This window comes from Parasteatoda tepidariorum, chromosome 3 (genome assembly GCF_982258835.1).
Source record: "Parasteatoda tepidariorum strain Cologne lab strain chromosome 3, Ptep-v5.0, whole genome shotgun sequence".
NCBI classification, from domain to species: domain Eukaryota; kingdom Metazoa; phylum Arthropoda; class Arachnida; order Araneae; family Theridiidae; genus Parasteatoda; species Parasteatoda tepidariorum.
Window position 1 is genome coordinate 29,514,816 of NC_141757.1, and position 14,346 is coordinate 29,529,161.

Sequence of the window (14,346 nt, forward strand, 5' to 3'; positions counted from 1 at the left end):
TTAAAGTACGAGTACCTCATTAGTATATCAGATTAACTAAATATGAATATTGCAGTATCGCTTACCGCATAAGTATTATGTATATAACATTTTAATGCATAAATTAGGAATGATTTGCAACATTAATACTGTATTATTTTAAAATTTAACTTAAGAATTTTTTAATAAGGCAGTATTGAAAGTTTAATTATAAGTTGTTTTAATTAATTGGAACTGATTTGCCTTTGATATAATTCATTTACTGTTTCTTTCATGTAATTTATGTGATCAATCTTTAGTAATTATTTTCAATTATTACTTCTTAATTACTGTACAGGTATTTTGTTTAATTATACAATGTTTATTAATTATTTTAATTCATAATACTATTACAAATTTTAAGAATTGATGCTTACTAAAATTAATTACAACTTCGTCTATATAATTTAGTTGTCCAATTTTATTCCACACACTTTCATTCCATTTTATAAATTGTAAATCTTAAAGTTAAGTTTTTTATTCATCTTTTCCTTCCGTTTCTACATATATATAGTTCATGGAATTTCTATATTTATATTTTAGAACCGGAGTTGAACAACCAACCCAATTCTGAGTTTATAATTATCGATGTTCAGCTCCGTAACCTTGTAATTTTGAACGCCATCCAGAAAACAAGGGAACTCCAGGATCAAGTATTGGGGCAAACAAGCTTTCATGGATGACTTCTTGATGCAATTAATCCAAATTTGCGTTACATGTAGAGAAAAATTGCGAAAAACACCCACGAGTAGCTCAGCAGCAAAAGGATTCTAACCCATGAGTCTGCCACTGAGGATAATTTGCGTCAGCACTGTGGTCGATGTGAGCCGGCAGCAAAATTCGTATCACCGAACCATCTTTGGGATTCAAACCTGAGTCACCTCATTTAAAGAGTAACGAACTATCCCTTAAGCCACCTTGACTCACGTTAATAGAATTAGTCTTAAGTGTGTGAAAGTCAGTGCTCACATTGTTATTCACTGTATGCAAAATTCTTTTTATGAAGTCTTTTGTTAAAAATGCTAAGACCCTTTTCATATCATGTAGGCCCTGGCCCACTGAAAGAGTTTGTATCTTACCCTTATTTGTGGCAATTTTGAACGTATTGGTTTTGCCAGGGGAGAATTTTCTTTGATTCTAATGATGACTGTTCCAAACCAACCACAAAGGCGAAGTTTGTTTGATATGAAATTTGTATCTCATACTTAAAACTTAGCCTCTGCAGTTGTAGTTGCAGTGTCTAATTTTATCTGTTGTTACAGTTTTTTTGGCAAAACATTATATATTACATTATATGTTTTGGCCACACATTACTATGTTTTCATTTTGAAAAGAAAGGAAAGAAAAAAAGGAAACTAAATTGCGATTTTCTTGATTGTTTCAGAATTCTATATGTATATCAATAAAAAGAAATAAATAATGTCAACCAAATGTTCATTTTTTAATGCCTGCCCTTCTAGTTTTATTGATGTAATAAAGGTGGCTGAGCTCTAATAATTTTTTTTTTGTTTGCAATTATAAGCTTTTTTTTCGAAAGTGGCATCTTCAAATCTGAAATTTTTCTGTAATCAATATTCATTATTAACAGCTACATACATTTAAAAGTTAAGGAACGTAACATTGATTTCGTTAACTTGTTCAAGCATTTTATGGGTTATAACTTAAGTCTAATTTTTTTCCATCTTGATACATATCTCATTAACTTTTAAAATATGCTTGTTTTCATAAAAAAATTTTTGTAACAAATCGCTTATTGTCAAATATAAGAATTAATACCTTATTTGTTATTGTTCTTTCAGATTTCGTATAAACATAAAATAAAACATAATTTATTTTGTAAAATTCGCATTAACCAGTTGTACTAAGCTTATAACTCATAGCATGAAACAGTTCACAATGAAATTTCTGGCCGGGATAGCCTGGAAGGTAGGGCGCTGGGCCCATGTCCGAGAGTTCGTGGGTTCGAACTCCGCCGGCCGAAGACTCCCCGTTTAGTTGGTTACTGATGCACGCTAAAGTTCTGTCGAGTCGCAAAGTCCTCCATGTTCCCATAACAAATTAAAACCCCTGGGGGTACTGGATTGGAAACCGATCGTTCTCTGATTCAGGTCAAAATTACGATCGGTGGATGAATGAATGGGTCCGCCTTATAAACAGGTGTGACTTTTGATGTGGCAGAAGTCGAATTCTTGGCCATAGATGGCGCCACTGAGAAACAAGAATCACACACTCTACCTTAAATTTGCTCGGTTTCACCAAGCGGGCTTGCCCGTGTGGCAAGTGGCATTAGCACCAACCAACCATAAAATTTCTTTATGGGCAAACATTGGCGTATTACTTCTAAACGTTTGAAATTTTTCTATCTGATTTTCTATGCACTTCCGTCATATGAAATAGCACGTTTTAGTGAATATTGTGCAATTTTTGATTTATCTGGTAAATATTTTTTATCAATTTACATACCAACTTATCTATTGTTATTTTTAGCCAGTCTCTATAATACATAAAAAATACCCCAAAATGTTGTTATCAAGAAAACCGCAGTTTTGTGAAGATAAAAAAAATATATTTGCAATATTTCTTTTTAATATTTTGGTTTATGCAACTTCTGGATATATATACAATTTTGCAATATTTCGCAGCGTACACAATATAAAACTAATAAAATTGTTTAGCGGCTACATCGTGCAAAATTTATTTTTCCGACGTTTCCTTTGGAATAAAGTCGCATTTTTAAGTTGGTAAATGAATAAAAAGCAAATATTCTTATTAAAGAAATTTTGTTTTGCCACAATATTTTTTTATGTTATTGATAATATTGTGGTTACTATTGATTGAAAAAAATAAGTGTTACCTGTTATGGCTGACTTGTCTTTGATATCTTTTTCCCATTTAATTTCAATGGATGTCTTTGTTGATCCAATAACTGTAACTGCAGGGGAAGTTGGTGGAGCTGAAAAGAAATCAACATTGAAATAGTCATTAGTTCTAAAATTTCCATAAAATTCATACAGAAGTGTTTGATTTCTCTCCAATTAAATGAATTAGAAAAAACAATCTTTATTATTATTGCTGTGCACAGTTATGATTCATCCCTGAGATAAATTGTAGTTTTAAAACAATCAAGTTCATAAAATAAATAGATAAAAAACTGATATTCAACGTCTGATATCTAAATGGTTTTACAGTTTTATGAAAGCAATATTTTTGGGTGCCCTTATTTTTTTTGCTCTACTTCAATTTTCCAATTTTCTGATTTATTTTTTTTCATTTTGCAGGAATCACTTTTAGATGGAAATTTTACCGAATTTTAAAAAAAAAAGAAAAAAAACTTATTAGAATTACTTTTTAGAATCATTAGATTCCCTTTTTATAAGCATTATGTCACCAAACGTCACTACAATTGTTTTTATAAGTTTATAAGCTTACAGGACCTAAAGTGAACTGTTTTCAGATATTAAATTTTATGGAAAATTATGGCTCATAGGATAGAGCACTCACTTCCCAATGAGGTGATCCAGGTTTGAATCCCAGCGATGGTTGGTCGATATGAATTCTGCCCCCTGCTCTCACAGACCACAGTACTGACTTAAAATATACCCAGCAGTAGAAAAATTTGTCAGAGTCTCCTTGCCTTGAGCTAACTAATCATTTTTCCCTCCATGTAACACAAATACATGATTGATCCATTGAAAAGTCCTTCACGAAAGCAGGTTTCTCATAAGGCTTTATCCAGGAGTTCCTTTGTCTTCCTAGTCCGGTTCAAACTTACAAGGCTGTGGAATTGAATATCGGTAGTCGAAAACTCAGAATTAGGTAGATTTTCCAACACCGGTAATAAATATAAATATCTTTATACACAATTTACTTCGTATTAAGAAAAAAAAATACGTAAACGTTACACATTAGCGAGAGGAATGGAAAATTGTTTTAATTAAAAATATTTTTACATTGTATTTTAAATTAGCAAAAGCTTGTGTATTTTTAATTACCTGTTTCCAGGGTCTTGCCAACGATTTTAGCTGACTTTGGTCCTGTACCTGCAGAATTAAAGGCTTTCATCACGATATCATACTTGGTAAATGGTTGCAGTCCAGTGATGTAGGTGGATTGAGTTTGATCATCGTCAGTTGTTCTCTCTACCTGCTTAAATGTGTAGGATTCAGGTGACCCTGAAATTCTATAGCCGATGTAATAGCCTCGTATGTATCCATGTGACGACTCTTCAGGGGGTGGCTGTAAAAGTTTTGGAATGTATATCAATATGCTGCTCAGCTCAGTTTTAATAATTGTGTAATTAATTATTAAAAAAACTACTCGATATTGTATTTGTTAATTTTTAATTATAATATAAAAATAAGAAGTTTCTTTTGTTAATTTTCATTTATCGTTTTAAACTAATTCTAGCATTAATATGTAATTCTTTCTTTACGCAATTCCCCTTAATTCAATTTCAATTTCATATGATTGAATTTCCAATTGGCTATGTTGGCTGCTCCCTGCTATTTTTGTTGGCCGCAGTTAGAAGACGCCAGAGGGAGACTGCTCTTGGGTGTCTTCTAACTACAACGATTGCCCCCTCATCAAACGATAGTGTACCCGATTTCCTTTTGTCGCAATATGCTAATGGTAATATAATTTCCTCGTGCTCTTTTATCAATATTTTTTATCTTGTTTCGAGTTGTCTCTTCTCTGGATCATTCAGTACTTCACTCTCTTCTGCAACAATTCCATCCTTAAATCAATATTAACCTGCTATTTGACCATGAAGAATTTCAAGGGGTGTTTTTCCGAGAGTTTTGACCACTGTGTTGTTGAAATCTCTTTCTACTTTCTTAATCACGTTGTCGCAATCCTTTTGCTCGGTTTTCTTTGATCGATGTTACAATGCGGACAATATCGTTATATTTGTTCTTTCAACCATTCCATTTGTTTGTGGATGGGAAGTAGAACTCAATATGTGTAAGATGACATTTTCATTTCATTGCGAAACCTCTAAAAATCACGTGAAGTGAAACAGAAACCCCTATCTGATAAAAAGTGATTCGGTAATCTAAAATCCGTAACGAAATTCTTCACTGATTTCAAAACATTCTCTGACGAGGTGTTTTTCACGGTATCGGGGCGTACAAATCTTGTCATCTTATCAATAATGATAAGTAAGTCTTCATTCATTTTGGAATTGTTTACAAAGGTACCTAAATGATCAAGATGTACTGTCGCAAATGGCATTTTTTTCTGAAGAAAAAGCGGAAGACCTTTTTTCTTCCCACTTGGAACTTTATTGACCAAAAATTCGAAGCACGTCGATATATGGCCGTGAAAATATCTCTTCATAGCAGGAAACCAATACAGCTCCTTGATTTTAGACATAGCCTTGTCTACAGCAAAGTGTCCCAGAAGGTCGTGAAACAGTACAACTGTGCTTTTTCTCATACCTTTTTTCATGACGAATAAAAGCTTTTCGTTAGTGACGCGAAACAGTCTGTTTTCTTTCAAAACATAATTCTGGATCTTTTGGTAAAACCATCTAAATATGTTCAAATTTGTCGTGTTTCTGTTTGTATAGGAAGATGCAAGAGCTCGGTTATTTTTACAGACCAGCCTTGGTAATGATTCGGGTAAAATTAATAGTAGAATATGGTTTTATAATATGTGATAAATTTTGTTAAATGGGGTAAAATTTGGTTATTTTATTATGATACATTAGAGCATGGGATAAAAACCATTTGTTCGGTTAGTTCGGTTATGTTTTCCTTCTTCTGTCCTGTTTCCTACATATTTCTTGATAATTCTAATTAATTCCTTCTAAGTATAATCTGTATGCTGTATCATAAGTAGTTGTTCTTCAATGTTAGCCAAACTTCTAACTTATTTTTTACCATAGAACCTAGCATTTTTGGAATTGATACTGAAAGTTAGTATAAAACATTTCAGCATGTGAAAATCCGATTCCACTGTAAAAATCAACTAAAAATTCTATAGAAAAAAAAAACATATTTTTCTCAGAAAAATACTCTTAACAATAAATATAATTTTTTTCATCATTACCCAAGTGCTACATAAATTGCTCCTTTTTATTAATAAATTTTTTTACAGATTTTCGCTGTACATTTAAGAGATCAAAGTTGTTTCTAACAAAACAATTTTCATCCGTTTTTCACCCTTGTAACAAGTGGATTAAAACTGTAGATTCAAATTCAAGTTTTTGCTTTACAGTTTAGCTTAGCGTAAAATTGCTTTATCCGTCTTGCAATTCATTTTCCGATTATTTACTATACTTGCTCTTTTTCTGAATTCATGTTTCTGAACTTCATATAAGTAAAAATACGGTAAGACTCCATTACCGACTGGATACTCTACCTGATTACTACCTGTCTTTAGATACAATTCTTTGATTAGTTAATTTGCCAGACAATTTTATAAAGGGGTGTCAATAAAGTTTATATGTTTTAATACTTAAATATGATTTAAATAAGTAAGGTTTTTAACATAAAAATATATTAAGATTCCTGCTTATAACCAAACACTAGAGTTGCCGTGGTTCAGATGGCAGTGCACTTGCCTCCAAATTAGGTGATCTGATTCAAATCCTGTTGTTGTCTGGTCATGCGAATTTTTTTTCCGGCATCGCATCTACCACTATATTGCCGTGGTTATTCCATAGAGAGTTTTGGCACAATAACAGAGTTCTTATGTTAAAATAAACAAGTTTGATGGAATAACAGTACTTATCTGCATAAAAAAACGCCCGTTTGCAAATAACAGTATATTTTTGTGTGAAATAAACGGTTTTATATTTGCACAGCTGGTAGTTTTTTTTCTGTAAATTTAGCATATTTTTTTACAGCTTTTAAGATTCGGTTTGTATAATTATCTTTGAAGATACATAGCAAATGTAACTTAAATCTTTCCATTGTTTTAACAATAGAAACGGTGGAACAAACGAATAACTACTAGCAACTATTGTATATAATATACTTTTCAATGATCAGTGAAAAAAGAAATTTAGCAAACTTAACGTTAATAATGAATGTAAACTAAGTTTATTCTTTATGTATTTTCCTTCTCCGAAGAAAATTTTATTATTTTTTTCTCTAGAGATGATGCTTGACAGGTAATTTCATAGATCTTATTCATAGATTTCTTAAGAATATAAATATAAATTGATATATGAATACTTAGTTCCTTCGAACTGAAAGATAAGAAAACAACAAGAATTGTTTCAATTTACCTTTCAACATATATCTTACATCTAATTCATAGTAGAAAAAGAAATGTATTGAATCTCAAGTGAATTGTTTTATGCTTGAAAACATTTTAAATATTCATTGAAAGCATCGAATAAACATATTTAATTCTCAACATTAATAGAATTGTATTTAGAATTATTTCGTCGAATTTTGAGTAAGCAACAATTGTTTTTAATATCCAAGAAAATCTTCTACAAACACTTTGAATTATTTTACTTAGGTCCATTTATTGAAAGACTAAATTAATCCGCCATTTTGGAGCTAACTATTCTTAATGGCCTCTTCCATTTGGTGAGTGCTTGTAAAAATCGCCATTTTCTCCAAATTCTTGTAACTCTAAATTGATCTGTAATATATATTCTACAGATTTAACTTATATGCCTAACAATAATACAAGGATAATTAAAATGCTTACAAACAATAAAAAAATGATGAATAAAAATTAGAAATCAATTAATGAGGAATCTAAATGAAAAAATGTCTGAAAATTTAAAATTGGCTTGTTGAAACAAATGGTTGACATATTTTTGGATTTTGAAATGCTTAATTTCATTATAGATAACAGTTATATTACCTGTTATTTCAAAATGTCACACAAACCTTGTTTTTAGAAATAATAGATCGCAATATCTGCATCGCTTGTCGCTTTTGTAATTTGCGCTAATTTCTTTCTAAGTTTGGAAATAATGATTATTTCAATAGTTTAAGTCATACAGAGCAGTTTGAAGATGATTAACTTTACCGCTTGTTTGCAACAAAGTAAACTTGGGAAATTTTAAACCATTTTTTTTTGACATAAACTTGGATGAGATTGTTCTATTTTTTTTATTTCTGTTAATTAGCAGCTAATATTAAGCATTTTATGAATAATGTAGTTTTTACTTTTGTAAGTGCTTAGTTTGCAGCAGTGCTTAATTATTATAATTTTTATTTAATCTTGATAATTGCTGTCTTTGAGACTATTGTTTTTACTTCTTCAAGATGCAAATTTGTAAGTGTGCATAGAAAAGTTTTATTTAATATTCAGTTACTTTCACTGCTTTAGCACAAATATATACAAAATATTCCTTGCATTTTAATTGGAGGGTATTTTGCTCTATTTACCTAATAATATATGATTCTTTATTAAAATATTTTGTTTAAAAAAACATTACGTTTATATTTGTTCTGTCAGTCATTTGTATTATTATTTGTCAATAAGTTCTTTTATAGTCAGAAAAATGCTATTAACTGTTTATTCTTAGTGATAATATGCATTCTAAAGCCATCCTTAAATGTATGCTAAATTTCAGTGCACTTTGATTTTTAGAGAAAATTTCAAGAATGATATTGGAGAATGGAGAAACTTTCCCCCAAAATGGCGGAGGAAGAAGTATGGAATTTTGATATTTCTAGGTTTTGTTTATCAAAATATTACTTCAATATGGAGCATCTCAAATTTCGACACATATCAAACGATATAAGCTATAACAACAATGGGGTGTAGTTTGTTCATTCATGCTTGGGCTTTTGAAATGCAATAATCTTTTTAATTACGTAACATATTCTTAAGTGGCTCAAATGAGACCTTTGATTTCTCCATCGGTGGAAAATGAACTTAGATTATTGTTTGAAGTTGAACAATGAGCGAGTATAGTTACGTCGTGTTGAGAAATAGGATTGCATAAACGAGTTGCAATTTAATTATCTCTAATAATTTCGTACTTTGAAGAAGCTCTATTTTCATGATTTTTTATTATCATTTTCACTAAACTTTACTGTTAATTTATTACTTTTAAGAATTTAAATATTCCTGAAAGAAAAATCAATATTAGGGATATAGTACGTATTTTTCTTTCAAAGGTTTAACAGAACGAAAAAAAAAAAGGAATTCTATTAAATCTAGTTTTTTTAATGGAATTCCTTTTTTTTTCTATGACAAATAACGAGCCGTGGTGGATCAGGGGATGAGGTGAAGCGAGTTCGAATCCCAGCGATGGCTGTTCGATACGAATTCCGCACCAAGCTCACACCGCCCGCAGTGATGACGTTAAATATCCTCAGTGATCAACGGATCATGGATTGAAGTCCCCTTGCTCTCAGACTTACAAAGAGGTTTTGGTGATTTTCCTTTCCATGTAACTCAAACACGGGTTAGCCTTACAAAAAATCCTCCACGAAGGCAAATTTTCCCCAATGCGTAAGCCAGGAGTTTCCTTGTTTTCCGGATCGGGATCGAAATTACAAAGCTATGGAGATAACATTATTAGTCGTAACCAAAAATTGGGCAGGATGTTCAATGGTGGGTACATTATATTATTACGACAAGAGAAAGATCACTACACCATTTCCGTTGAAAAATCAGTTTATCAAAATTTTCACTTCCTTATTAATGATATTATGGATGTGACAAGTCAAAAAATCAATTAAAAACGTATAGAGATAGCAATGCATGGTTTTCTGCGTTCTGCTTAACAAATGAGAGATTTGTTCTCACGGCAATTTTAAAATTATTTTCGAAATTTGTAAATGAAAAAGCAAATAAACATCGTTTTCAAAGTTATTACAGTTTGCAGTGACACAGTGAATTAATATAAACGAGATTAAGTGCTGCCCTATAAATATTCCAGTTAGAATGGTTTGAAATACAGAAAAAAAAATCAATTGTTTGATAGTTTTTTCATTCAGCAGCATCACATGCTGGTAAATTTTTAGTTTACACTCTTTAACTTATTAAAGGTCTAAGAAAATATTCTTTATTAAATACAAAAAAAAAAAAAAACATGTTAATTATAAGACTTTTTAGAAGGAGTTTAAGAGTAGTATAGGAAGAATTTCTTGCGCATTTCCGATCGATTCTTCGAAGAATCGGTGTAATCCAAAATAAGAATCAGTGCTATTAAAAACAATATTATTTTGCACAATAACTTAAATATGTCTTATAAAGGTAATCTTTGGAAATTAAAAGCTGAAAACATTTACCTTCCATGAGACTTTCATTGATTGAGCTCCCGTAGAATGAACTTGCACTTCTCTTGGTGTTCCAGACGGTGCTAAATTAGCGTAAAATATTATGAGTAAAGTCTAATAAATTTAAAAGCATATAAAATTAAATTTATGTATAGAATATAGTCTAATTTATCTAAAATAATACATTTGTGCTTTTAATAAAGGTTACAATTAGAAAATATAAATCATTTGATCAAACATACAGCATAATACAAAATACGTGTATCTAAATATTGAACTAATTTTTTGTAAAAATTTTATTTTTAAAGTTGTTTAAATAAGTATGCTAAATGCTATTTCATGATTTTGCACCAAAATAAATTTGATTTTTTTACTGATCTTTGACTAAATTATCTTTTGCAGAACTTTTCAAAATCTAATTCGAAACAAACGATACAAAGTTTTTATCAACGAAAGTTAGATGTTTTTAATAGTTTAAGTTAAGCTTTATAGTTGACCTTTATATTTATGTTAGTTAGTTAACTTTTATATTCATGATCATCATTTTGTATGAAAGTATTTCAATTTGGATGTAAGGTCGGATGAGTTTTTTTTCATTCATTTATAATGTTATACTAAATTTACAACTTGTAAATATGTAGAAGCGTTATGTTCAACATCTTAACTTAATGTTAAGCATTTTCATTAGGTTAAACGGAAAGTCTTTCACTTTAGTACATCCCCCTTAGCAGATAAAAAAAAAAATGCAGATTTAAAGCACTTATCTGTCCCATTTTGAATTTTTTACATTTTCTTTTAGGCAAATTTATTTTAATAGTTAAAAAAATCTTTCTGTGGATTTTTTTCGTAAATTACTTAATAAGTAAATTGCTTCAATATAAAGTTATAAATTAATTGTTTTGAAAATGTTTTGTAATAAATTGTGTTTCATATTGGGCACAAACATCGTATAGACACATGATTTTTTTTAGCACTAAACTACTAAAAAAAATTGCAAAATTTAAAAGTTGTCAAAGCATGGAACTTGCCTTCTTCAGCAGTAGTAACATTAATGGTGTCACTAGGGTCACTTTGTCCCAACGCATTCTGAGCCACTATTCTTATGAAATACAGCGTGACTGGGGAAAGGGCCCTTAAGGTGGCACTTGTATCTGAACCAGATACTATAAGTTGTGATGTTTGTCCATTCCAACTGCTGTCTAGGTAGAAGAAACAAAATACAAGGGCAATACATTAGACTCACATAAATTGATTTAGTTACATTTTTTAAAGATTAAAAAAAATCAATTAATCTAAAAGTACATTCGAGATCCAGGGTGAAGAAAATTTTAAATATTTCAGTATGTTTCTCCATATATATACGTTAAATCTGTCGAGTCGCGAAAGTTCTCCATGTTCCCAGAACATATCAATACCTCTGGGGATACTGGATTGGAGATCGATCGTTCTCTGATCCAGGTCAAAATTACGATCTGTGGATGAGGAATCGATGTATGAATGGGTCCGCTCTGTAAACGGGTGAGACGTTTGGAGTGGCAGAAGTCGAATTCGTGGCCATAGATGGCGCCACTGGAAAGCAAGAACAATCGCACCCCTCTGCCTAAATAGGCATACGTCAACATCATATATATACAACAATAGGCATATATATATATATATATATATATATATATATATATATATATATATATATATATATATATATATATATATATATATATATATATATATATATATATATATATATATATATATATATATATATATATATAATATATAAATAATGTTGTAAGCGCATTTTTATGAGAAATATGTTGAATATAAAAAAAGGAAAATGCAAAATGCGTGTATTTTTGTTCAAAATTAAAATTGAATATTTCATGTTCATCGGGATAGATTACTTAATTTTAAAGAACTAATTTGTTTCATTTTTAAATGGAAGCATAACCTCTTATCTATCAAATAAAAATGAATAAAATTGAAATTCTGAAGCTCACAAAATATGAACCGATTTTTTCTCCGTCCACATAAAGTGCCATTAAAGTCCTACTTAACTAAGTGAAAACAGTGGAATGGTATGAACAATCTTGCAAAGGTTAATATAGGTTGCAGGTAGTTACCCTTACTGTAAGTTGCAGTTACGGCTTATGTATGTTTTATGAAGCAAAAACAGTCAACCGAGACGATTCTATTTCCAAAAAGGGGAGATACGTTGAAATGTGATCTTTCTGAAGCCGTTCTGCTCAATCTTAAGTGCGTTTAGACGTGACGCACTTAATTGAGAACAACCCGTTTTCTTTTCGTTTATCTCAAAGTTATTTTGATGACTTTGAAGCAGGCCCGAAGCATGCGCAAAGGAGCAGAAGATCTTCGGATAAAAGAAATGGAAGATCCATACACAAAATGCAGTTAAGTTTGCAAGCTTATTTTTGACACAGGTTGCTTATGAGTTATGCGTACGCAAAATTTAAAAAAAAAATAATTGATATTTATTAAATACATTTCTTTTTCATTTCTTCTTCATGTGCAAACATTTGTACATCTCAACAACTTTTAAACGTAAGTTGTTTACATATTTAATGTGTAATCTGGAATAATAGTGAAATTTTTTTCTACGTAAAAATAGTAGCATTGACGGATATTTAGAGAAAAAAAACTAATCAAACTATAGTTAAAAACATGTTATCACTGTTAATAATTGTTAAATATATGCTATTTATATACTTTATTTCTAAACTATATTAACTATTAGTATTATATTAACTATTGGTTAATATATATTAACTATTGGTTAATATATATTAACCATTAACAAAAGTGAGAAAATGAATATTTTTTTCACTGCATACATATTTTGTCGAAAGGAACGTATTATAGATATATAATTCTAAAAACTTCAGTGTAAAAAGTATAAACTGTGTAAAAAGTATATCCATGACAAAAAAGATGCATGCAGCAATTCGTAATTTATTAATAAAACTTCCTTTCGAACTTTTTTAATTATTATTATTTTTATGTATAACTTATTAATATATAACTTATTTTCGAATTTAACACATTTTTGATGGAATTAGTTAAAATTATGCACCTTCTCCATATTAAAATTTTTTAAAATGAGAGTTTTGAAGGCTTTATGTGTATTTTTAAATCATGAATTGTAATTTGAAATGAGTTAAGAGAAACATATACTTACCAGAAATTTGCTGATACTGAACAATACTTCCGGTAATATGACTGTTACCGTTATGAGTTACCTCCCACTGAAGGGTTACAGATCTGCTGGTGATGTTTAGTATTGTGATATTGTTAGGAGAATCAGGCCGACCTTTTGAAGCAAGAGATACATTGTTAGAAATACAAAATTTTGTGGATAGTATATATTATATAATTCTTTAAAAAAACAAGAAAAAACAATTGAGAAAATTACAGAGTATCAAATATTTTGTAATAAGGAGATTCCTGACAATTGTTTATCTCTTTAAAATAGTTTTCAAAAAGAAATTATCTCTATAAAGGGAACATTACTGCATTACAAAACGAGAAATGTCGGGTCAAAATGGCGTACTACATGGTGAGAAAAAAATTACCTTAAAAACCTCTTGATTTTATCGTAGGATTTTCCCCTTTAGCGATGTAATCTGAAATCGAATCTGAAATCTGAAAGATTGGCTTTAACTACGTCAATAAATTAGTTCAGACGATTATCTAAGTTCAAATAGTGCCCGAGAAATAAAACTTCAATTTAAGATTTGTCTTATTTCGTCCTGGTAGATAAGGTGACATTTTTTCATATACTTTCTGTACTATTTAGTTTTAAAATGTGAAATGTGTTAAAATATGTGTATTTAGAAAAATATGCGTATTTTCTACTCATTCTACTTATATAATTCCTATGATATATTTTCATTAGCATATGTTTCATTATTTCTCTTCCAATATTCTACTGATTTTATTTTTTTTCAATTTCCTATAAAATAATTGCATGATGACCTGAGTCAACATGCAATGTCTTATAGAATTTTAATGTATTGTTAAATGTTATATTGTTCTAAAACAAGACACTAGCTTTCCAACAATAAAAAAATTTTATAGCGCAAATGACATTATAAACGAATTTTAATATAAC

The 14,346-nt window shown here is 29.9% G+C and overlaps 1 protein-coding gene across 2 annotated transcripts in view; it reads right to left on the reverse strand.

The window, feature by feature from the left end:
* Positions 1-14,346, reverse strand: part of LOC107440526 (cell adhesion molecule Dscam1) — a 193,137-nt gene that overhangs the window by 19,577 nt on the left and 159,214 nt on the right. For both annotated transcript variants that reach the window (XM_087159008.1, XM_087159007.1), the window contains exons 15-19: positions 13,414-13,545; positions 11,249-11,419; positions 10,233-10,303; positions 4,011-4,254; positions 2,873-2,971 (exon numbers count right to left, since the gene is read on the reverse strand). In XM_087159008.1, coding sequence (XP_087015134.1) covers positions 2,873-2,971; positions 4,011-4,254; positions 10,233-10,303; positions 11,249-11,419; positions 13,414-13,545 — 717 coding nt within the window. The remainder of the gene's footprint in view (positions 1-2,872; positions 2,972-4,010; positions 4,255-10,232; positions 10,304-11,248; positions 11,420-13,413; positions 13,546-14,346) is intronic.